This window comes from Myxocyprinus asiaticus, chromosome 35, assembly GCF_019703515.2.
Source record: "Myxocyprinus asiaticus isolate MX2 ecotype Aquarium Trade chromosome 35, UBuf_Myxa_2, whole genome shotgun sequence".
NCBI lineage: Eukaryota > Metazoa > Chordata > Actinopteri > Cypriniformes > Catostomidae > Myxocyprinus > Myxocyprinus asiaticus.
This window is the reverse complement of record NC_059378.1, coordinates 10,225,084-10,251,125: the sequence shown is the minus strand read 5'-3', so window position 1 is coordinate 10,251,125 and position 26,042 is coordinate 10,225,084. Positions and strand designations below refer to the sequence as shown.

Below are 26,042 nucleotides of genomic sequence, written 5' to 3'. Positions count from 1 at the left end.
TTTACAAAACAGGCACTGTTTGCAGACATTGCTCGACGCAAGTGCCATATACTGGTAATACATCGATATTTGATTAGCTATTTACGCCAACATCACCTGAGGCTAGATAGCGCGTGGCGCGCACAGAGCCGCAGGTGAGCCCGAAACTGCACACAGACACACTCCCTTTCGTCTTTAAGCAGGCACTCGGTGCTAGTTCGGACAGACATGAAACAAGAACTAAAGCACTTGGGGTGTTCATAGCCAAATTTATGTTGCTCTTACTCCGTTGATGAAGATGTGGGATTTCCGCGTATGATTAAAATACTTGAGTCGCGTTATGACATCCATTCTCGTATTCATTAATAGCAAGTTTATTTCTTCTATAGTAATGTACAGATTCTGAATGTTGAATATACTTTGAGTTGAGTTTGAAATGCACTTTATGTTGATGCATGTAGCCTAATAATTTAGGTATTAAGTTAAAAAGTTAGTAATTAGAGAAAGTTTTGTTTTTGTTTTTAGTTAAGGACCCTAATGAAAATTAACCATGATTTTACTATAATAATATTGTAGTAACCATGACTGTAATAACAGGTACTGTTGTCACCATGGTTTTCTTAGCAGAAATCATGGTTTTGATAGAATTGACCACGGTTTTATGTAGTAATACTGTAGTAGCCATATAGTAACCATGTTTTTACTATAGTAATATTGTAGTAGCCATGACTGAAGTAATAATGACTGCTATCACCATGGTTTTCTTGGCAGAAATCATAGTTTTGATACAATTAACTGTTTTACAACAGTAATACTGTAGTTTCCATATAGTAACCTTGATTTTAGCATTGTAACCATGACAGTAACCATGTTAATTTGTGGTTACTATGGTTTTACTACAAATGTAATGCTTAAACTATGGTTACTGTAGTAAAACCATGGTTATTTGTAGTGAGGGCAAATCTCTTGAAGTGTCTGTTACCAAATAGAATATTTTTACTTTGGATTTGGCAGTAATAAATTGTTTTTCCCTGAACATAACAAATACCGAACCATACCGAAACCGTGACCCTAAAACCGTGCCGTGAGAAATTTGAAACGTTACACCCCTAATATATATATATATATATATATATATATATATATATATATATATATATTAGAGCTGTCAGAATTAATGTGTTAACGCATGCGATTCATTCAAAAAGTTTAACGCTTTCATTTTTCTTAATCACGATTAACACATTTACCGTTAATACAGCATAAACACTTGAATGACACTTTATATCGGACATCTAACTTGGGAACTCGTTCGTAAATCTTCATTCATTTCGTCAAGATGCAGGTGTGTGTTACGTCATGCAGGGCAGGGAGGTTTACAGTCAGTGACAAACATTCACTTTTATTAAATAATATCCATTAACGAGTCAAAGTTCTTATATTAAATGATAATAAAATGTGCAAACGTTTTGCTGTTCAAAACATGGTTAATTACACTCTAATTGTTTTGATGATCGTAACGATAGCATTGCAGAGTTGTATCAGTTTGGTTGCTATGAGACGTCTCTGATAATCAATGTACCCCTCAAAATCACAACGTAATCAATCTCAAAATTAAAAATAAGCTCCCTCTTTGACACGTTTGTGTTTAGTTGTCAGGTAATTGTCACTGGATTTCGAATTAAGTGAAAAGTCACATCATGCGTGATCAATATCAATCATCGTTTTCATGATCGATCATTGCTGCCATGACCGTGTACCCGAGTACTCAAAAACTTTAAAAGGTCACAATGGGAATTTGGCTTTCCTTTAGATAAGCTATGTCACCTTCAGTGCCATGTTTGTATCATAAAACAAGAGAACTCTTCAAGATGGTTTGATGGTAAACGATTTCCTTAACCAAACCCCTGACCCCTGGAGAAAAACAAGGCCACATCCTGAGAGAAGAATTATCTTGTCATGAAGTGACATTTCAAGCTCTATGATTACTCACTGTGCTCAATAATCAGACTCTTCTTTTGGTTTGAACCATTAGTCCTCATATTAGCCCTTACCAAAGTACAAGCATCTCACTTCCTGAGACCTTCCAACCTTAAATACTAGTGTCTTAGTGCAAAAGTATATAAAGCCTTAACTAATTCTCTCATTGCAGTGCATTACGAACCCTACATTTAAATTTAGTTATTTGTGAATTCTGTATTTCTAAGCACTGAAACTCTAAATTAATTATTTTAACTCTACATTGCTTGATGTTAAAAAAATATTATAAAAAAAGAATAGTTCACCTTAAAATGAAAATTCTTCTCTCATTATTTACTCACCCTCATAACCTCACGACTTTCTTTCGCAGAAGGATGTCTTTTAAATAATGATTCCCATACAATAACAGTTGATAGTGACTCACTTTAAAATTAACCATGATGGTTAAGTGTCCTAAAAGTAATCCATGTGATTTGCTGGTCATATTCCAAGTCTTCTGAAGGCATCTGATCCAGGGCTCCAGACTGCAACTAAAATGGTTGCAAATGCGACCTAAAATAATTGATTGCAACAGTAATTTACAATCTAGTTGCCAATGGCGACAGTCGGGTTGTGCGTGTTCATATGCGGTTTCCTCAGATATCATCTTGTGAGTTACTGAATACATCTTTAGAGCGCGCACCACCAGTGTGTCTTGCGCCGCTTTTCACCCGTTCTGTTGTGATGAGCTCGCTGCACCGCAAGCAACAACAAACCCAGTGCAAGAGTGTCATGACCAAATTACTCTTTTGAACTGGGTCTTTTTCATGAATCACTTGAAAAGAACAGTGTGTGTGAACTCAGGAGCTCAGGTTAGCAGTTTGAATCAGAGTCACTTTCTCAGCGAATCATCCATCAGTGTGTTCACAACTGGGAGAGCAGGCATTTCAAAATTGAAGTCCCATGTGTATTTTGGGCATCTTTATAATTAAAAGTCCCGCACCACTTATACACTGATCAGCCACAACATTAAAACCACTGACAGGTGAAGTGCATAACATTTATTATCTCGTTACAATGGCACCTGTCAAGGGGTGGGATATATTAGGCAGCAAGTGAACAGTCAGTTCTTGAATTTCATGTGTTGGAAGCAGGAAAAAAGGGCAAGCGTAAGGATCCAAGCAAGTTTGAAAAGGGCCAAATTGTGATGGCTAGATGACTGGGTCAGAGCATCTCCAAAACGACAGGTCTTGTGGGGTGTTTCCGGTATGCAGTAGTTAGTACCTTCCAAAAGTGTTCCAAGGAAGGACAACTGGTGAGACCAAGGCTCATTGATGGGCGTGGGGAGCGAGGGCTAGCCCGTCTGGTCCGATCCCACAAAAGAGCTACTGTGGCACAAATTGCTGAAAAGCTTAATGCTGACCATGATAAAAGGTGTCAGGACACACAGTCACTCAGATTGTGTCAGAGTGCCCATGCTCACCCCTGTCCACCACCGAAACTGCCTACAATGGGCACGTGAGCGTCAGAACTGGACCATGGAGCAATGGAAGAAGGTGACCTGGTCTGATGAATCACATTTTCTTTTAGATCACGTGGACGGCTGGGTGCGTGTGCGCCGTTTACCTGGGGAAGAGATGAAAGCAGAATGCACTATGGGAAGAAGGCAGGCTGGCGGAGGCAGTGTGATGCTCTGGGTAATGTTCTGCTGGGAAACCTTGGGTCCTGGCATTCATGTGGATGCTACTTTGACACGTATCACCTACCTAAAGACTGTTGCAGATCACATACACCCCTTCATGGCAACGGTATTCCCTGATGGCAGTGACCTCTTTCAGCAGGATAATGTACCCTGCCACACTGCAAAAATTGTTCAGGAATGGTTTGAGGAACATGACAAAGAGTTCAAGGTGTTGACTTGGCCTCCAAATTCCCCAGATCTCAAACTGATTGAGCATCTATCTGATGTGCTGGACCAACAAGTCCGATCCATGGAGGACCCACCTAACAACTTGCATGACTTAAAGGATCTGCTGCTAACGTCTTGGTGCCAGATAACACAGGACACCTTCAGAGGTCTTGTGGAGTCCATGCCTCGACGGGTCAGAGACTCTATATATCAGATCCAACTTTTGACACTTAGGACTATTGAGGGACTCATGCACAACTATTACACAAGGTGCAAAAATTCCTTGATGCTCAAGAAGGCAACACAATACTATTTGCATATTATGCTTTATGTAAATATCTGCTTATGTAGATTCTGAAGGGCAGTACTAAATAAAAAAATAAATAATTATATCTTATATTTGTATAAATTATGAAAGGGGTGTGAACACTGATTAGACAAAAGGGGAATGCAAACTTACGTATCTTATCAACTATATATTGTATACTGTTTCTTAAACCATTGATTAATGGGTTATCAGCTGTCTTTTCTTCTGCTTTCTATCTTGTTTCTAAGCAACAATTTAAATAGAGCAATTATATGACTTGGTGACTAAAAATAGCTATTTGGCTCCTTAATGTTTCAGTTAAGGAACCAGTGGCTCCTAAGTAATAATTTTTATTTAGTTTGGAGCCCTGTGATCACTTTGTATGATGAACAGACCAAAATTTGAGTAATTATTAAGCTCACTGGTTCTTGTGCATCTCGTGACCAAACTATTTGATTGAGAGAGAACAACTTAAATTTCAGTCTGTTCATCATACATACATATGATCGTAGGTGTTAAGAAGACTTGGAATATGATGCACGATTCACATAGACTACTTTTACGAAAATGTTGGGTGCTCGTTTAAGCTTTAAACTGAGTCACTGTCAAGTGCTATTGTATTGGAATCAGCAATCGCAACATTGTATAAAATATGTCCTTTTGTGTTCCACAGAAGAAAGAAAGCCATATTGGTTTGGAAAAACATGAGGGTGAGTAAATACTGACAGAATTTTCCTTTTTGGCTTAACTATTCTTTTCATAAAAGTATTTAGTTACTGGGTCGCAGAAGATAAACAATTGTCCTAATGAGGACACAGCTGCTTTTGATCTACAATTGATCTCTACAAGTCAATCATTAACTCTTTCAGGAGCAGACATAGAATTTCTTTCAAACATTCAATTATATTGACATCAATGGGTAACAGACAATCAAACTACAATCCACATTGATTGCGGTGGGGATTCCCCTGCTAAAATATCAGAATTGTGCTGGAAATACTGACGTATGTGCTCCTACACATTGAGATGTGGTGGTCGAGTTCGAATCTGGCTTATGACATTTCCCAGTTCCGTTTGAATAAACGTGGCCAGACATGTTATATACAGACTTAACTACACATTCTCTGCATAACAAGGTAGTGGCAGTGAATCTGAAGGACAGTTGTGTCAGTGAAGACTAAAGACCATTCCAAAGAAGTCAAACAATTGCTTAATCTAGGAAAAGAGGATGCTGTTTGTTCAATTATCAAGAGGTTCAAACTACATTCAACCACCAAAACAGTGCCTAGAAAAAGACGTCCCTCAAGGCTTTCTGCACAAACAAGTAGACTGGAGTGAGAAACCACAGAGATGGCAACAATCACAGAGCTCAGCTGCTGAGAACAGAGAGAAGGTGCCAGTCAACCATCTCAGGAGCTCTACATAACATTGGCATGTATTAGAGCAGTGTTTCTCAGCTGGCGGGTCGCGACTTAAAAGTGAGTCGCAGGTCTGTTCGGACTGGGTCATGGAGAGAAGGGAAAGAGGAATACCATGGCTCTACCTCAGTTGAAAATGTAAGCAAATTTAATGCTAATCTTGTGTTCGGCACTTTATACACGTCTGCTTCGCATCTGAAACGCGATATTTTCAAGGTGCAATTGAAGCCTGCATTGTGCATGAGTATGTGCGAGCAATCCCAGAACCACTCGTGTCAATGATCTGCGCTGCTCTAATCTACTGTCTGGAGCGCTTGTGCATCAACCAGGCTTCCCTCAATATCATGCCACAGACCACAAAACTGATGAGAACCATTTGAATTCTAGAGAGAATTTTCTAGTTTAAAGTGCTGTAGAGGGAGTCAAACCTCTCAAACAGCTACACAGCACTTATATTATAAACAGCACTGACAAGAAAAGTAGCAACACTGCACTTTGAGCCAAAATAAAGTTTTTTCAAACTACACATCATCATCCTTACTAAAATGTATCACGATTTAACAGTAGTAACCTTAACTGTAATATTTTGACTTTCAAGTATCATAGTTTCATATTAAATAATCTGTTAAGTAGAATCTATAAGCCATTATTTTTATTACAACTGTGGCAGTTGTTAAAGTTTATTAATGTGTTTAGGCTACTATTTTTTCATAACAATTACTATAATTTATTTTTATTATTATTTCAGAATGACTAACTACATTGACCTAATGCATTGGATTTCACTGTAAATATAAGGGAAAGTACATAAAGGGCTTTAAAGTGTTGTTGACATCAACAACAAAAATAATGTTACTTGATACATGCCCTTATACTTGAAAACCATGAACACAACTATGCAAGATAAAAGAAAATGTGCCTCAGGCTACATTAAATACATATTAAGTTGTTTACTATGTTGGGTCGCCTCATGATGTCCAATGTAAAATCTGGGTCCCGAAGCAAAACAAGTTGTTGGGTGGCACTACAGAAGTCACTACTCAAAATCAACCATGTGAAAATCTATCTAGAGTGACCTAATTGTGATGTGAAAAAAGATAGAGCTTGTAGAATAGATAAAGCTACCACAGAGCTTTTTCAAAGCAATGTGTATCACAACACTGCCCACAAACTTTCCACCATGCCTACAGTGAAGTATGCTGGTGCAGCATCATACCGTGGAACTCTTTTTAGCTAAATATTTAGCTTTCATATAAAGCTTTCATAGCTATTAAAGATTCTACAAATATTAAAATGTGGAGAACTGAAATGTGTAAACAACGAAAAAATTTGCATTTTTGGGTGAACAATTCCTTTAAACGTCTGAGTGTATTTGCAATGTGCACCAAGGCTTCCTGCATAGGATGGCATTGAGTCAAGTGTAGAGCTTACCCTCAATTGGTGAAGTCTTGAGCCTGCGGCAAATCCCTTGCACGTCTCCGTAGCATTCTGCAATCTTGCCAACTGCCTCACTACTTCGGAGCTCCATCAGATCACGGAGCTGCACCATCGTGCAGCCGAAGTCCCCATCGTGGTCAACCTCAGCGACCGAGTTCCCCTGTGGGTGGTCTGCAGTGTTGTTAGCCATTTTGACTTGCTCAGTGTGAGTCACGCCTCAGGACGAGAGACTTCCAATCGGTCGGCTTGTAAACTTAAAACTGGGTGGTGAAGGAATGCTTGCACCGGAAGAAAAGATGCACCACGGAGAAACTGGAATAAAAGTGAAAAACAGACAGGCTTTAAATTATTCAGCAAATCAATGGAAACTGGCCTAACTTCTAAGTTTGAACATTTTGAAATGCTGACACCACCTAAATAGCTGGGAAAACTTGTGGTTCTGAATGAAGTATGATGTTGAGAAAACACTGGGGTGGGGATAAAACAAAAGTTACGAAACAGTGCCACCTCTTTCATGAATCTTCCACAAACATTCACACTGCAGTTTTGCAAAGAACTAACAATTCCCTTGTGCACTAGAATAGGCTTTACCCATATACAGATGCAGGGTTTGCACATCTCATGGGAATCTCCATCTCAGACCCAGATTCTGTCCATTGCAGTCATACAATTAGCAATCTACAGTTTGGCAGAAAATTAAACTGTTTACAGTTTGCTGCTAGTCTCTAAGCCCACAGAGGAGGGTGGGAAGGGAAAAAGAGAGAGAGAGTAAAAAAGAGAGAGCGAGGTTACTGGTGTCAGAATAAGCTGGCAGCAAAAAAAATCCAGCCCATATCAGAGATAAGGGGCCTGTGTTAATGTGAGATAGGCGAGCTTCCAGCTCCATCGTATTTTCTTATGCACACAGAATACGAAAAATGGAGGTCAACCTCTGATGTGTGCTTGCACTGATCCGAGATGAAATTTTTGACTGGGAATCATCTATGAGCACTACGGCCAATTTATCTCTATCACACATGTACAGTCACTGATAGTAGCCATAAAAGCAAACCACTGGATGGTGGAAAGCCCTGAGGTGGATTTTAACCCAGATTGGATTACTGTCCACTCCTCTAAAGTTTTAGCTCTAGAATGGGTCAAGTTTTAGCCATAGCCACTTTACAGTACATAGCACTGAGTCTCAGGGAGGAGAGATCAGGCTAGTCTAGTTTCATTCAGAGTAAAGTGACTCGATTTTTCAGTCACGCCTTGCATTTAAACTACATGAACTGTGAAACTGCAGAGGTCAATGACTTCTCATCTCTTTAACATTATTTTGGCCCAGCAGACAAGGGCCTGATCATAATTTCTTAAGTGATGCCTGCCTTTAAAAAACATATTTTCATTGTTCTTTTTATATATGTGTGTGTATGAGTCTACCACATTAGCCAGAGTAAAGTTTGAGTTTAGCTCTAACATTAGTACTAATGTTACAGATGTCTGTAAATGATAAAATGTGTAAATGCCACAAGAACATGCTCTACAGTGTTTCCAAACAAATGTCATCCATTGCCCAAGGCATTTAGAGAGGCCATTATAAAGCCTTCAGATTTGCAGTGTGCATAAAATGTTTGAGTGCTTCTGAAAAAAAAAAAAAACTAAATCTGTTGTCACATGCCATGTTGAAGAGGACCTTTTCAAATCTATCCCAAAAAGATTGAACTAGGAACTAGAATTTTATGTGCTCACCACCACAATGCTAAAATGTAGCAGGGGGTTGCCAGGGCACTGCCATAGAGTTGCTAAAATATTAGAGTGTATTTTAGCATGTTGCTAAGCAATTGCTAAGGTGTTGTGAGTGGTTGCTAGGTGTTTGCTGATAGACTCATGAATTAAACTTTTATGTGATTTAATGTGGGATATTTTTACCCAATTCATCACCTGTTGGGCAAAAATCTGAAATATTTTCACTTAAAAAAGTAATAGCACACCTGTCCTCAAAAAATTGCAAAAATTGAAGTATGTTTTGATTTGAGGGACAAGTTCCACACCAAAGTTTAACACTTAGGGCTAAGGATTTGAACCCTATGTATCTGAAATGGTAACAGTGATGCTGGCTTTAGGAAACACCACTAATGAGGAAACTACAGGTAACACTGCGATAAAAATATCAGCACAGCATTAGTTGCAATGCTGTATGACCCGGGTGAAAAACGCTGTTAATGACACTAGTTGTATTCCAGGGGATGAAACAAAACATGTTTTTAATGAAGAAATTTGCAACGAAATTTGAAGGCAGAAAGCAAAAAAATTAGGAACGCAAGTTGGAGCAAAATTCGTATTCAAGTAAAAGGTATGTGTTTGTCTTTGCACAGAATATAAAAGGCCATTATAAACACTTAGGAGGATCACTTTTTCAGACAAAACAGCAACGAAGGCAAACATTTCTAAAGTCCACACTTGTTTTACAAGACAATATAGAACCAGTTGATCAAGGATATTTCTGTCTTTGTCATCCAAGCAAACCATATTTTAATTAATGCAGTAAATAATACTACTCTTTAGGGATGGGACAATGTGGTTATCTCACGATTCGATTTGATGTATGATATAAGGTTCACGATTCTACATAATAACACTTAAATGACAAAGTATGACAGATTTTTTCTTTTAGAAAAAATGTTTGAGCAAAATGCACATTATATTTTCTCATCAGAATAAAGTTCTTTAACACACAATATACTGTAAATGCTCAAAGTTCAAATAATAAAGTTTCATATATACATTACATTTCTCTATAAGAAAAGATCACAAACAAATAAACTTTCAAAAATAGTTGGCTACATTCAGGCTGATTGAATGCATGACAAGCAACAGAACTGAACAGATCCTGTCCTGAAACAGTATGTGAAAGTGTATATATTTTATTTGTTATTTTATTATAATAAAACTTTTAAATTAATAAATTTAATTTAACTTTTAAAAAAATATAAAATTCCGACATTACATCAATCAATTTTATATTATGAATTGTATATACTATAGAGATATGAGCTCACATTGTTTGAAAAAAATGTGTACAATTTACAAGCATTTACACTGAGTTTACATTAACATGTGTAAAAAGCGCTAAAATGATACTGTCTCAGAGTTCAATGAGCATCTCACAATGTTCCGGTTCAGTCTCTTGGTTTCTTTGCCACATCTGTGCTATGTCTGATTAAAATTAATGTTTCTTTTTACTCTTTGATCAACAATTGACAGTAAAGAACAGAGAGGACATTAAAAGACGTTATTCAATGAAAGTGGAGTGTGTGGATCTCATCTTTGATGGACACACATTACACAGAAGAAATGTTTTGTTTTAATCTCAAGCATTTTTCAACAAAACAAGGTGATTTTCCAGGTACTCCAGTGCTTAAATTTCTAAAAGCTTAATTCAAGTACCTTAAGCACTTCAAGGACCTCGTGAAAAACCTGTAAACCGTGTAGAAAAAAGCAACAGAGAGATTTAGATGTTTAATTGGTCATTTCATTTATGATCATACGTTTTGCCTCGATGTGGTTTGTCATTTTTTTGGTTCACGATATTTCGAAATTCAATATAATGTCCCATCCTTACACAGCTGTCATACTTCTTTGAGTAGCTGTAACTCAAGCAATCAGAGTAGGCCGATAAGGTAGTGCCAAAACCGCACTCCAATGCAAATCATTCCACCCTTTATCGCCTCAGTGACACTGCCCAGTTTAAAAAATCTCTTTGCATCTTGTCACAATTTTATGGCAGGGGATCACATGACAAAAAGCAAGATGGTGGCCACTAATACAAAAACAGAGCTTTTGCCAACTATTATACTATACATGTGATGGTAAAAAGTTTCATGATGCCAAAGAAATTCAACGAGATCACTACTACCCTTACACCAAGGGCATACTTCCAAACCAATCTAACCAGACCTTTTATGTGAAGGCCTGACAGTTGCACTGACTATCACCCAAGAATGGTGCACTTTATCACGCAGTCTCTGCAACGCATTTATCAAATCATTTTAAATGCCGCAAGCTTCCTTACAATACATTTAGAGGATGAGATCAGCCCAAAGAGCATTTGCATTTATCAAAATGAAGTGCAAACGGCTGTAGGCTAGTGTAACAAGTACAACAGTCACAGGATATAAACCAGCATTTTCGCTTTGGGTGCAGATGCAGTGAAAGTACAACCAAAAAGGCTAATCATGCTAAAATCCACTCTTATTAGGTCCAAAGTTTGTTAGCGGTCACAACATGGTTGACAGTTTAAAAATGTGAAAAGAAAAAAGCCTTCTAAGGGCCTGTTCATTGGAGGACACCATCTAAGTATTTTCTTCTATTTCTAACTTTGCTCTGTTTGTATGCTGCAAATCGTTGCCTCTAAGATGTTTCAGCATTGTTGATTACTCACAATGCAATTATCACAGCAGGCTCATCTCATTTTTATCAATGCGCCTTTGGCACAAATTGCACATTAAGAGATGCTGGAAAGCCTACAGAGAAAACCCGACTTCAAAAGCAGACAGCAGCGTCAGATGCAGTGACAAAATGTTAAGGGAGGAGTTTTGATCCATTAAACATCAAAATGTTTAATGTTAAGGGAGGAGTTTTTTGTGACCCCCCTTCTTACAAATGGCTCTTTATGTATGCACTCACCATGAAAGCAGCCTCTATGACCTCACATGAATTGTTAATGTCTGACTGCAAAAAAAAATAAATAAAAAAAAATGGGGTTGTTCTAGTAGGATAATGCTATGGCATGGAATAACCCTTGCTGTGACGCATAGTGAAAAAGTTACAGCCTATAAAAAGTTCATCTGTAACATGTAGAAGAGGGAGGGTCAAACAGTGGGTGGAGATGTTTGACCGCTGTGAGGAAATAAAACCACAACCTGCAACTGCCCATAATAATTAGCAAATTTATGGAGAAAAAAAAAGTCGCTTATAATAAGTATCGCAATATCCTATTACATCGGCAACCGGGCTGAGGGATCGGTCAATATTCTTGCTTTAGTGATTTTGCATTGAAAATTAATTTATTTAAAAAACAAAAAACTTAAACCAAATACATTTCTAAACTCAAATTGCACTCCAAACGAAATTAAAAAGCAATTAAAATAACGAAGTGATAAAATAATTATATATATATATATATATATACAGGTGCATCTCAATAAATTAGAATGTCATGGAAAAGTTCATTTATTTCAGTAATTCAACTCAAATTGTGAAACTTGTGTATCAAATAAATTCAATGCACACAGACTGAAGTAGTTTAAGTCTTTGGTTCTTTTAATTGTGATGATTTTGGCTCACATTTAACAAAAACCCACCAATTCACTATCTCAAAAAATTAGAATACATCATAAGACCAATAAAAAAAACATTTTTAGTGAATTGTTGGCCTTCTGGAAAGTATGTTCATTTACTGTATATGTACTCAATACTTGGTAGGGGCTCCTTTTGCTTTAATTACTGCCTCAATTCGGCATGGCATGGAGGTGATCAGTTTGTGGCACTGCTGAGGTGGTATGGAAGCCCAGGTTTCTTTGACAGTGGCCTTCAGCTCATCTGAATTTTTTGGTCTCTTGTTTCTCATTTTCCTCTTGACAATACCCCATAGATTCTCTATGGGGTTCAGGTCTGGTGAGTTTGCTGGCCAGTCAAGCACACCAACACCATGGTCATTTAACCAACTTTTGGTGCTTTTGGCAGTGTGGGCAGGTGCCAAATCCTGCTGGAAAATGAAGTCAGCATCTTTAAAAAGCTGGTCAGCAGAAGGAAGCATGAAGTGCTCCAAAATTTCTTGGTAAACGAGTGCAGTGACTTTGGTTTTCAAAAAACACAGTGGACCAACACCAGCAGATGACATTGCACCCCAAATCATCACAGACTGTGGAAACTTAACCCTGGACTTCAAGCAACTTGGACTATGAACTTCTCCACCTTTCCTCCAGACTCTAGGACCTTGGTTTCCAAATGAAATACAAAACTTGCTCTCATCTGAAAAGAGGACTTTGGACCACTGGGCAACAGTCCAGTTCTTCTTCTCCTTAGCCCAGGTAAGACGCCTCTGACGTTGTCTGTGGTTCAGGAGTGGCTTAACAAGAGGAATACGACAACTGTAGCCAAATTCCTTGACACGTCTGTGTGTGGTGGCTCTTGATGCCTTGACCCCAGCCTCAGTCCATTCCTTGTGAAGTTCACCCAAATTCTTGAATCGATTTTGCTTGACAATTCTCATAAGGCTGCGGTTCTCTCGGTTGGTTGTGCATCTTTTTCTTCCACACTTTTTCCTTCCACTCAACTTTCTGTTAACATGCTTGGATACAGCACTCTGTGAACAGCCAGCTTCTTTGGCAATGAATGTTTGTGGCTTACCCTCCTTGTGAAGGGTGTCAGTGATTGTCTTCTGGACAACTGTCAGATCAGCAGTCTTCCCCATGATTGTGTAGCCTAGTGAACCAAACTGAGAGACCATTTTGAAGGCTCAGGAAACCTTTGCAGGTGTTTTGAGTTGATTAGCTGATTGGCATGTTACCATATTCTAATTTTTTGAGATAGTGAATTGGTGGGTTTTTGTTAAATGTGAGCCAAAATCATCACAATTAAAAGAACCAAAGACTTAAACTACTTCAGTCTGTGTGCATTGAATTTATTTAATACACGAGTTTCACAATTTGAGTTGAATTACTGAAATAAGTGAACTTTTCCATGACATTCTAATTTATTGAGATGCACCTGTATATATATATATATATATATATATATATATATATATATATAATTATTTTATCACTTCGTTATTTTAATTACGAACACTACCGGTCAAAAGTTTTGAAACACTTGACTGAAATGTTTCGCATGATCTTTTCTCTTTTGATCTGAAGGCATATGCTTAAATGTTTGAAATTAGTTTTGAAGACAAAAAAATAATTGTGCCACCATATTAATTTATTTCATTATAAATCTAAAATTTAATAATAAAAAAAACATTTTGGAAATTGATGACTTGGACCAAATAATAAAGAAAAGCAGCCAATAAGTGCCCAACATAGATGGGAACTCCTTCAATACTGTTTAAAAAGCATCCCAGGGTGATACCTCAAGAAGTTGGTTGAGAAAATGTCAAGAGTACATGTCTACAAATTCTAGGCAAAGGGTGACTACTTTGAAGATGCTAAAATATAACAGTTTTGATTTATTTTGGATTTTTTTTGTCACAACATAATTCTTATTTCCATTTCTATTATTCCATAGTTGTGATGACTTTAATATTATTCTAAAATGTTAAAAAAATAAATAAAAATAAAATAAAGAATGAGTATGTGACCCTAAACTTTTGAACGGTAATGAATATATATATATATATATATATATATATATATATATATATATATATATATATATATATATATATATATATAAAAACATTCAATGAAAGTAAATAGCAAACATTCTGTCTAAAATCTCCTTATTGTGTTGCATGTAAAAAAGTCATACGAGTTTGGAAAAATATGATGGTGAATGGTGACAGAATTTCCATTAATAATAATAATAATTCTGTAATTCATGCTCAGTGTGTATTGTGTAATGGAATATAGGGGAGTAAACGTCTATTATGTGTCAATTGTGAAAGTAACGAGTTACTCACTACTTGAGTACTTTTTAATTGGATACTTTCTTACTCTTACTCAAGTAATTATTTATGTTAGTACATTTACTTCTACTTGAGAATTTTTTGTTTTGTTTTTAATGTAATTGTAATTTTACTTGAGTACAATTTTTGGCTACTGTACCCACCTCTGTAAGTGGCACCTTTCCATTTACCGTCAGTAATTACATGTTCATAACTGTATATATGTATAATAACATGTCTGACAAACGTCTATGGCTGCTGCATTGCGTTTTGTTGTTACAGTGTATCGTCTATTCATTATTATAGGCTGTTATAAAATAGTATGTTACAAAATGTACAAAAGATTGCATAATCAAAATATAATGCATCATATTTTGTCATTATTTGAAGATTCGTTGCCCAACTCAATGAAAGAATGTGCATAACACGTGTCTGTCTGTTCTTCCTTCAGGTTACCGTAGTAATCTTAGTAAGTGCGCACCAGTTTTTTTTAGTTACTGTCTGAACCATCTATTTTCAAATAACAGGAGATGCCATAACCATTGCGTTTTAATATGCGTGTTAAGTTGAAGTTCAGTTTTGAAGTTGCTGCATTGTGTTCCAATTAACTGCGCTCTGTCTAGCTGTTTGAAACACTCGCCTGCTGTACACTGCCACACGCGCCTGGTGTATAAGTGTAAGTGTGTGTGTGTGTGTGTGTGTGTGTGTGTCCCCAAATGTTCGCTCTTGTGAGGAAAGCCGCGATGCTCTGTATTGTTGTTGCTGTGATTCATGAAGCATTCCATTCAACTCGGAGAGTCTGAATTTCCACCTTTCAACTGAGAAAAGTACAACGGAATGACACTTTGTATCGGACATCTAACTTGGAAACTCGAGCAGAAATCTTCATTCATTTCATCGAGATGCAGGTGTATGTTATGTCACGCAGGGCAGGGAGGTTTAGTCAGTGACAAACATTCACTTTTATTAAATAATATCCATTACCGAGTCAAAGTTCTTACATAAAATGATAATAAAGCGTTTAGCAAAAGTTTTGCAGAGACGGGTGTTCAAAACACGGTTAATTACACTCTAATTGTTTTGATTATTGTAACGATAGCATTGCAGTGTCGTATCAGTTTGTTTGCCATGAGAAGTCTCTGCTGATAATCAACGTACCCCTCAAAGTCACAACGTAATCAATCTCAAAATTAAAAATAAGCTCCCTCTTTGACACATTTGTGTTTAGTTGTCAGGTAATTGTCACTGGATTTCAAATTAAGTGAAAAGTCACATCATGCGTGATCACTATCGATCATAATTTTCATGATCATTCATTGCTACCATGTTCGAGCACCCGAGTCCTCGAGTACTCGTGCCCATCCCTATTACTTATAACATTCTTTCTCAGCCCTGGAACTCAAACCATTTTCTGATGCCCCCCAAAAAAATTTGTTTAAAACAAGTCAAGTTCATAGAAATGTAATCTTTGTGTCTATGTTGGCTGCATAAATAAAAAAAATTTTTTTAAACATTTCTAGCATTTTCTTCCAAAAAATGATTTAATGACTTTAAAAATTACAGTAAGTGATGTAACAACCAAGTAAAATGTATTCAAATGCTTCTTAATTATTATTTTCAAAAAGCTTTCAAAGAATAGTCATAAATATACACCGATCAGCCACAATATTAAAACCACCTGCCTAATATTGTCCCCTTCATGCCACCAAAACAGCACCAACCTGCATCTCAGAATAACATTCTGAGATGCTATTCTTCTCACCACAATTGTACAGAGCAGTTATCTGAATTTCCATAGACTTTGTCAGTTTAAACCAGTCTGTCCATTCTCCATTGACCTCTCTCATCAACAAGGCGTTTCCGTCCACAGAACTGCCACTCACTGGTTTTTTGTTTTGGGCACCATTCTGAGTAAATTCTAGAGACTGTTGTGCGTGAAAATCCCAGGAGATCAGCAGTTACAGAAATACTCAAACCAGCACACCAACAATCATGCCACAGTCAAAATCACTGAGATCAAATTTTTTCCCCATTCTGATGGTTGATGTGAATATTAACTGAAGCTCCTGACCATATCTGCATGATTTTATGCACTGCTGCCACGTGATTGGCTGATTTGATAATTGCATGAATGATTTATCGTGAAGAAAATTGGCAATACACAGCTTTATTAATAAGAGAGAGTTTGTTTTTTGCGAGTTAAAGATGGATTGAAGTGAACAAATGTGAGAGAGGGCAGTCTTTGCCCCATTATACACTAAAACAAAATAGGTCTTTGATTTGTTTTTGTTTTGGCTTGTTTTCCAATACAAATATCTAAAACTCCTTTACTGCAGAAGAAAAAATTGTTATCTGAGAATGTTGAATCTAATATTAAAAATACAAATATTTTAAAATATCTAAAAATCCATAAAAAAAAAGATGCATTCACCTGAGAAGCAGCATATAAGATATTTAGACTTGCTTTTAGATAATAGATCTTGAATATAAGTATATTTTGTCTTTACTGCACTCGCAGAAGTATAACCAAGTGAAAAAATACACATATACAAAATACACTTATATTTAAGATACATTCTCTTAAAGCAAGTCTAAATATCTTATATGTTGCTTCTCAAGTAAATGTATCTTATTTTTAGACCATTTTAAATGGAAAACAAAACAAAAACACTTGATAACAATAGGATTTTTTGCAGTGAATTTCTTTACTGAATTTATTGTTAGTAAGCATGTTTAATACAACCTTTTAAGTCGGGGCACAAATTGAATAATCGGTTAAGAGCTGATGATTAATCGTCGCAATAATCGCCGAATAGTCAAATAATCGTTCTAATAATCGTTAGATTAATCGATTATTAAAATAATCATTAATTGCTGCCCTATTACATATATACATTTTCTTAGGGTTAATCTATTTGGCTTGAACAAAATGAGCTTTTCATAAAAATGTAAAAATATATGATATATAAAAAAACAAAAAAACAAAAAACAAACAACATAAATAATCTTGACACTCTGTCATGATGGTCCCCTCTGTTTTAAGGTTTTCTTCTCACATGGCAGAATGGCCAAAGACCTCCATCTGACACATCTGTACGTAGACAGACAATTAAAAAATAGCACTTTCATCTTCTGTGAAAGGGTTTAACAGGACCGTACCGGACAAGTTCAGAACTACACTATTTTTGTATTATAATATTCTAATATTTAATGTGATGATACAACAGTATAAAACTGTAAAGAATACAACAACAAAATAGGTACATCGTTCAGCCCGTTAAACAACATTATCTGTGATACTTTTGCTGGTATTGTACCATAAGACATTATTAAGGTATTGTGACAGCCCTACAGCCACATGGCAAATTAAGAGAGAGGTTGGTGTTTGCTTAAAATTTCTGCACTGGCAGAAGTGTGTGGCTGTGTAAAGGGAGAAGAGGGTGCACTAAGCAGTTCACACTCTGTATTCTAGTGTGAGTGTGAGGAGGATGGTAAAACACTGAGATTAGATCGCGATCTGAGCTCAGGCTGCATCACTATGGCTGAACGTGTGGATTGAGCACAAGAGGATGGATGGATGGAGGGAAGCAGTAGTGGTGATGGTGATGAGACATCAGGGGAGTGAAAAAGTGGGTGAGATCATCCGGGGGAAGTAAGGGATGGAGGAAATAAGAGAGAGGCATTGCTCTGAGATTAAAGCGTATAAGCAGTCACTGGTAGGTAGCAGATGAAAATCATGGCCACATCGGTTTCCTCCGCTGTCCTAAAGCAGTGGTGCCAGCACAGGCCTTAAGGCCCCATATCCACCTACACTCTACTGGGGCTCTACAGCACCACAAACCCTCTGCTGCTTCCTTTTATCCCCTCTCTCTCCACCCTTTCACTCATTTTTACTAGGGTGACTCATAAGTCTACATTTGTAACTCAGAAGTTAAAAAAGGAGAAAACATCTGAATTCCCTGCAGATGAGGCAGCTTCATGAGGCCAATGTCACTATTACAATACTGCCTTAATATATACTTACTCTGCGTTGAAATGTCTGCCGAATTTAGTTAGTGTCTGCCTGTCAGCCATTATCAAAAGCCCAATAATGCTTGCTTTTATCATTTCAGGCAGAGTGTGGCAGGTTTTATCTGCCTTTAATCAGGATGCGGATAAAATTAGTAAGCTACGTAATTTACTTATCAAAGCGTGTGGCAAAGAGCTCTTTTGGTAGAGGACAGAATTTGGTTTTTACAAAATATGGCTTTCCCCTCTGCAGGGAGATGCAATGAACCAAAGTAGGCGAGTCTAACCCACCAAAGCCATAGGGGAGAATCAAACAGACTGATGCACTCCCAATAATTAAAGGTGGAGGCAGCTATTAAATTACCCTTAAAATATCTTCATCCAGTGAAGTTCAATTCAGGTGAGGCTGAGATGAATCCATGGGGACACAAGCAGTCTACAGGAAGTATGTTAAAAGACAACAATTTATTTTAGAGCATCGGCTTTATTTGTAATATACATACAGTATCATCCTTTCCAGGGAAACAGCTTGGAGGGCTAACAAACAACAACCAGCTCCCTGGGGAAAACGAGACAATTGGTGTGCAAACAAACAAAGCACACTGCCATACCAGGAACTCTCATTGGCATTGTGAACTCTCACTGATTATGTTACATGGACACCAGAAAGCGGCTTATTGCAAGAAAATGGCGTTCCCATTTAGATGCACCGTATAAGCAGCGTACTCTTTACTCCCGTTACATGAGGCTCAGTCAATAAGCAGCTTTCTCCACGGCAAAGTAATTTCCCCACTACGCTTACAAACATGGCATCCGAGAAAGACTTCTCTATTTTATTCTCTGTTGCTTCGCTTTATTTCCAGATGTTTCAGAGTTGTTGCTGTGTTTGTTTCCTTAACTTTCTATTCCGACCCGCAGCGGAATTGCGCTGCAATAGTGATGTTTCCCTCTTACTTAAAACTCTGGGATTCCCCTATTGTACAAGCACATATACGCGAATGTGAAGGATAGTTGATACTTTTCATTGGTGTGTATAAATGGGTATAGTTTATAGGGTATGTTCTTTTCCCACTGTACTCCCAGAAATGTTTACTTCTTTCCACTATGTTGACTTTTTGCTGGGCTCCATTCTATGACGTTCAATGGTATGTTCCACACACATGCGCACTCTTCAAACACCCTTTAAAATGCAGCTTATGCGTTTACATGACCACATAAGTCGCAAACTAGCTAGTCCACTCGAGCCTTCTCCCATTCCGTCCGTCATTAATTTTCACCCTCTTCCGGTGCAAAAAAAGCCTTTTATGCTTGATGAACCAGAATCCCATGCTGCCTTGCAATGTAAACAATATGTTGGCGTGCATAACCAGCAATTGCTGTCGCATCTTATCCATCATAATAAATCATTATAAAAATCTAAAAATCACATTATATGTTTGATAATATGTAATCTCTCCTCCAGTGCATCTGCTGTCAAGTCAAGTCAACCTTTATTTATATAGCACATTTAAATACAACAGCTGTTGACACAAAAGTGCTTTACAAATCAATCAAAAATATACAACGACATTTATATACATGCAAAAAAAATTTTTAAAAAATTAAATAAAACGAATACAATTGAAAAACTGCATCAAGTATTTACTTAATTTAACATATTAAATGTCCTATTCAAATGCTAAATAAAATAAGGTAACACTTTATTTTGATGGTCCCAAATAGATATTTAACTGACTATAAGTGACTTATCAACTGGCTTGCTATAGCTAGTAAACAGTGTTTCAACAAACATTCAGTAGACTTTCAGTAGCCTGTATATAGATCTTTATTAATGACCTACTTACATTTATGAACTGACTTGCTATAGCTAGTAAACAGTGTTTCAACAAACATTCAGTAGACTTTCAGTAGCCTGTATATAGATCTCTATTACCTACTTACATTATTGTTGAGAACATCAGTTCATTAAAAGGTCATTTAATAAAGATCTATATACAGGCTACTGAAAGTCTACTGAATGTTTGTTGAAACACAGTTTACTAGCTATAGCAAGTCAGTTCATAAAAGTAGGTCATTAATAAAGATCTATATACAGGCTACTGTATTTCTATGAGCAAACAGATACAAACAAACACTATAGCAAGCCAGTTGATAAGTCACTTATAGTCAGTTAAATATCTATTTGGGACCATCAAAATAAAGTGTTACTGAAAATAAATATGTTTTCAAAGAGGATTTAAAAATGCTATTGAAGAAGCTGACCTCACATAGTAAGGGAGACTATTACAGAGTTTAGGACCTACCACAGAGAAAGCATGATCACCCTTGGATGTATAGCGACAAAGAGGAACATTCAAAAGAAGTTGATGAGAAGACCTGAGTGCTCTGGTGGGGGAGTAAGAGACGAGAAGATCACTAATGTATTTGGGCGTGAGACCAGATAGTGACTTGTAAACAAAAAGCTGAATTTTAAAATCGATCCTGAATTTGACGGGAAGCCAGCGTAGAGACGCTAATATAGGGGTAATATGATCCCTCTTTCTTGACCCTGTCAAAAGCCTAGCTGCTGCATTTTGAACCAGCTGTAGGCGGGATAACGCTGTTTGAGGGAGGCCAATGTACAATGAGTTAAAATAATCTAACCTTGATGAAATTAGTGAGTGGATCACAAACTCCTGGTCTTTGCTGGAAAGAAAATGTTTGACTTTAGCAATCAATCTCAGGTGGAAAAAGTTACCCTTGACAACGGCACTAATTTGTTCATTAAAAAGTAATGATGAATCTAAAATCACTCCAAGACTTCTTATATGATCTTGTATATTCGATGACAGAGGACCTAACTGGGCGGCCAGGCCAGGTAAGGAGGACATGGAGGGGACCTAAAATCAGAACTTTAGCTTTACTCTTGTTTAATTGTAAAAAAAAGTTTGCCAGCAAATGTTTAATATCTTCAAAATGATTTTGGATGTTATCAAATGAACACTTCTTGTCTAAGCTCACTGGTAAGTAAAATTGGGAATCGTCAGCATTACAGAGATAGGATATGCTGTACTTCTGGAAAACAGAGCTTAGATGAAGCATATACAAAGAAAATAATAAGTGTCCTAAAATCGACCCTTGAGAGACGCCACATTGTAAATGAGCTGATGTAGAAGAGAAATTCCCTACATTTACCGAAAATGTCCTATCTTTTAGATAAGAGGCAAACCACTGGAGGGCCATACCCTGGATGCCAACCCCACACTCGAGACGATTGACAAGAATGCTGTGGTCGATAGTTTAGATCTTAGCAGCACTAAGATCTAATAAGACTAAGACAGCATGTAAGCCTGAATCCATGGAGAGAAAAATATCATTAGTAACCTTGAGCAATGCGGATACAGTGCTGTGCAAGAGTCTGAAGCCAGACTGAAATGTGTCTAAAATGTCAAATGTATTTAGATAGGAGTAAAGCTGCAAATAGACAACTCTCTCCAATATCTTAGAAATAAAAGGCAATTTAGAGATTGGCCTATAATTATTGTGTATTGCCAGATCCAAAGAAGGCTTTTTTAACAAAGGATGAAGATTTGCATGCTTAAAACTGCTAGGAACATCTCCTTTAGCTAAGGAGCTGTTAACTATCGCTGTCACACTGGAACTAATAGTTGTGAAAACATCTTAAAAAGTCACGGTGATAGAATATCCAGCTTGTAAATGGACCACTTCCATCTTGGAAACTACGTCTGCTAACTTTTCTGATGAAACTGGTTCAAAGTGAGTCTGGGAGCTGGATGTGGAAGGTATTAGTGGTTGATCCACTTGCAAAGGTACAACAGGGATGTTGGTGTGACCCTCAATGGACATACCAGGGGCAGCGCGCAATTCCAAGGGCAGCATGATAGTTGTAAATTCCAGCTGACAGTTGGGCCGAAGAATTCAAACGCCGTAATTCCAGGGATGAGTAATATAAAAACATATCGGAAGCAAAGTAACAGCATGAGCCTGCAAACAGGGAGCTTGCCACTGGAACTTGCAAGGGCCAGCAGCAAAACTCCAGCAGGCCAGGATGGGCAACAGAAGGCAGAGCATCCTCAATGTTCCACCAACATGACCCGAATTCCATTTCCACGCACTCCGGCCATACTGGACATGGACGATGGGCAGGGAATTAGGCGGCCATTTGAGACTGCACACAACAGTCCCAGTGAAGGCATTCGGTGAGTACAGCAGTTTATTTACCCCAATGTAATCCAGGCAGATGAAAGGATGGCGTGGAGTTTAAAAACTAGAAAAGTCAACTGTCCATTATCCATAAAAGAGAGTCATTAAACTTGATTTCCTGATGTCGCTCCTTCAAAAGGCCATAAAATAAAAGCAACTAGAAACATCAAAAAGAAACCGGAGAGCAGGGGGATCCGTCAGTACAGGAAAAACACATATGCAAAAGGGTTAAACGGCCTAAGGATATCAACATTCTCATTTAGGCCTACATAATGTTTCAGAAAGCTGTCTGTAAAAACCCTGGAATAAACCATTATCTTAAGTGCACGTTAACGTAGTCATTTTTAAATAGTGCACCCAAAAATGGCAATTCTGTCATACAAACCCTCATGTTGTTCCAAACCCTGACTTAATTTCTTCTCTGGAACACAAAAAGGAGGTGCAGAATGTTAGCTGAAGTCACCATTAACTCTCATCTTTTTTCCCAAACAATGAAAGTGAATCATGACTGAGGTTGTCATTCTACCCTCTGTTCCACAGAAGAAAGTAAGTTCAACAGGTTTGGAACATGAGATGTGTATTTAATGACAGAATTTTTATTTTTGTGTGAACAATCCCTTTAATGTTGGGAAAGCAACAGAAGCCTAGTACCAAGTACGCAGTTAGTAATTTTTAACCCTCTAAAGTGAGCCGTATGAAGTGCTGACCAGTCAATAACACCTTAACTGTGGCTGTCTACCCCTTCCGCTGACCCCATGTATGTCCCCAAACTGCTGGATGGGCAGTCATTCATTCTTTTCAGTTCCTCCATGTGCCTCCATTCCCCAGCTCCAACATTTCAGCTTTTCATTCATCAACTGCCCTGGGTCCCTGACAGGGAGAGCGAGAGCCAAATAATCTGTGGCTGAAATGGATGACAAGCCAGCACAGTAGAAGAAGGGTGATTGGAAAAAGGCAGATAGTGGATGCACATCAAAGTTGACAAGGATTGTCTATCTATTTTTTTTTTTTTTGTTTTGTTTTTTTGGAGAGGATGGCTGGGGAGATGTGCAAAGTGACTGCAGGCGAGGAATGCTGATACAGAGGAGGGTGGAGATGGTGAGACATTTTGACTGGAGTGATAGAGAGGAGGAATGAGTTAGATGGACATATAGAGGCATATAGGCATAACGAGGATGTGAGAAGAGACAGATGCAAAGCATTATGAAGGAAAGAAAAAAGGAAGCGACAGCATTGTAAGGCTGTCATATTAAAATTAGAATATTCTTCAAATTTTAGATAAAAATGCATTCAAATGTTAAAATGAGCATCTGGCTTTTGTATTTGTGCCAAGCACTGATGATGACATATTCTCTGGCTAAAACAGGCACAGTGCAACGAATAAAACAGAATCTTGAGAAGCATTTTAAAGCATTGAATTTACTTTTAAATTTACACAGCATCCATCTTTACTGCACAAGTCACTGAAAAAACAGTGAGACAAGATGCCACAGACAAAGATGTCCATCTAGCACATGCTTACACAGAAAAAGAACATCCCCCAGAGGTGGAGGTCTTTGCCGGTTGTGTCTTGGTTATGCCTTGCTCTCTTTTCAGCGTCTTGCTGCAAAAGCATATGGTATGTACATACCAGTGTAGTAGTACTCGAGATTGGTCTTGGTCCCACTTTTTGAAGGTCTCAGTCTAGTCTCAGAATCGACCGCATTTTTACTCTGTCATCTCGGTCTCAGACAAAGAGGACTCGGGATTTTATTTCAAGACCGGTCAAGACCACAATTGCGGGGATATCACTAAATTGCCAGTGCACTGTCTGATTTATTTGTTAACATCATTACTGTGATTGGATGTAAAACTTCCTGCTTCAAATGCAAGCAATAACTTGACTCTTTGTCCATCATAATATTATTGTTCTAACAAACTCTAGTCCGCTGTCAAACGCAACTCCTCATATGCATATAAAATGACGAGATTTTGACCCGGTGTGACTTATAGTCAGGTGCGACTTTATTTACGGAAAATACAGCAAGTAAATAAATTGTTTTTTTTTTTTTTTTTTTGCTGTGTCGTTGCAAGAACAAATCTACAAACTGGAAAAGACACAAATTTGATGGGTTTTCATTATGCAATTAGCGCTCTTGTCATCTGTGACCTCATTATACAGTGTACCTATGTTACTTGTGTTTTTTGCATAGACTAATTTCAAACGTTACGAGTTCACACTACTAAGACAGACAGAAAACATGGACAAGTTCTTGAAAAGGAAAACTATCGACGATGGTTACGAGGGATAGTGGTGTGCCATGGGATTTTTTAATCGTAAAAAGTGTGCCATGGCAGAAAAAAGGTTGGGAAACACTAATCTAAACCACTAATCTAAAAGAGTTCATCTGCAAAAAAGCATCCAAAAGAAAACACACAGCAGTATGTAAATTCTGCAATGCAATGCTTACCGAGACGGCTGGGACCACGTCAAACTTTTATCGGCACTTAGAAAGGAAGCGTAAAGAAAGGTAAGCTAAGTGTAAGTGATGCTAGCAAAGCTAGCTAACGTTAGCAATCTGCTTCTTGCTGCATTCCATTCAACTTGGAAAGTCGGATTTTCCAACTTCCTACTGGGAAAAGTGCAATGGAACACCACTTGAAGTCGTAATTACAACTTGGAGTCGTGCGGAAATTTTAAACTCCGATTTTGCCGAGATGCAGGTGTGTGACGTCACACAATCTTGTCGGCACCCAGGAAGATGTACAAAATAAGTGATAAACATTCACTTTTATTAAATAATATCGATAAATTAGTCCAAGTTCCTACATTACATGATATTAAAGCTTGTTTAACAAACGTTAGCAGAGTAGCAGGTGTTCAAAACATGGTAAATTATACTCTCTTTTGAAAATCGTACACCTGTAGCACAAATGCTAGCGTTGCAGATTGTTTATCTTTTGGGTTGTTAGGAGATGTCGCCGGTGACAGTAAAACACCTGCTAAGCTAACGGGAGCATTGCAGTTTTGTTTTCTTTAACGTCATCTTCCGAGTATCTGGCATCGGAATGCCTTTAGTCGGAGATCGGAGATATCAAGTGGAATATCCCACATCCGATTAGAATGGAACGCAGCATCTGTACCTAAACTCATCTTCACTCCTCACCCAAAGAGATTTAGCAACTATTAGCTAT

The 26,042-nt window shown here is 37.6% G+C and overlaps 1 protein-coding gene across 6 annotated transcripts in view; it reads right to left on the bottom strand.

Annotated features, from left to right (window-relative positions):
* LOC127426135 (plasma membrane calcium-transporting ATPase 3-like) overlaps nucleotides 1-26,042 on the bottom strand; it is a 153,480-nt gene that overhangs the window by 73,583 nt on the left and 53,855 nt on the right. For all 6 annotated transcript variants that reach the window (XM_051672700.1, XM_051672697.1, XM_051672699.1 and 3 more), the window contains exon 2: nucleotides 7,004-7,321. In XM_051672700.1, the coding sequence (XP_051528660.1) occupies nucleotides 7,004-7,199 (196 nt within the window). In that variant the 5' untranslated portion in view covers nucleotides 7,200-7,321. The remainder of the gene's footprint in view (nucleotides 1-7,003; nucleotides 7,322-26,042) is intronic.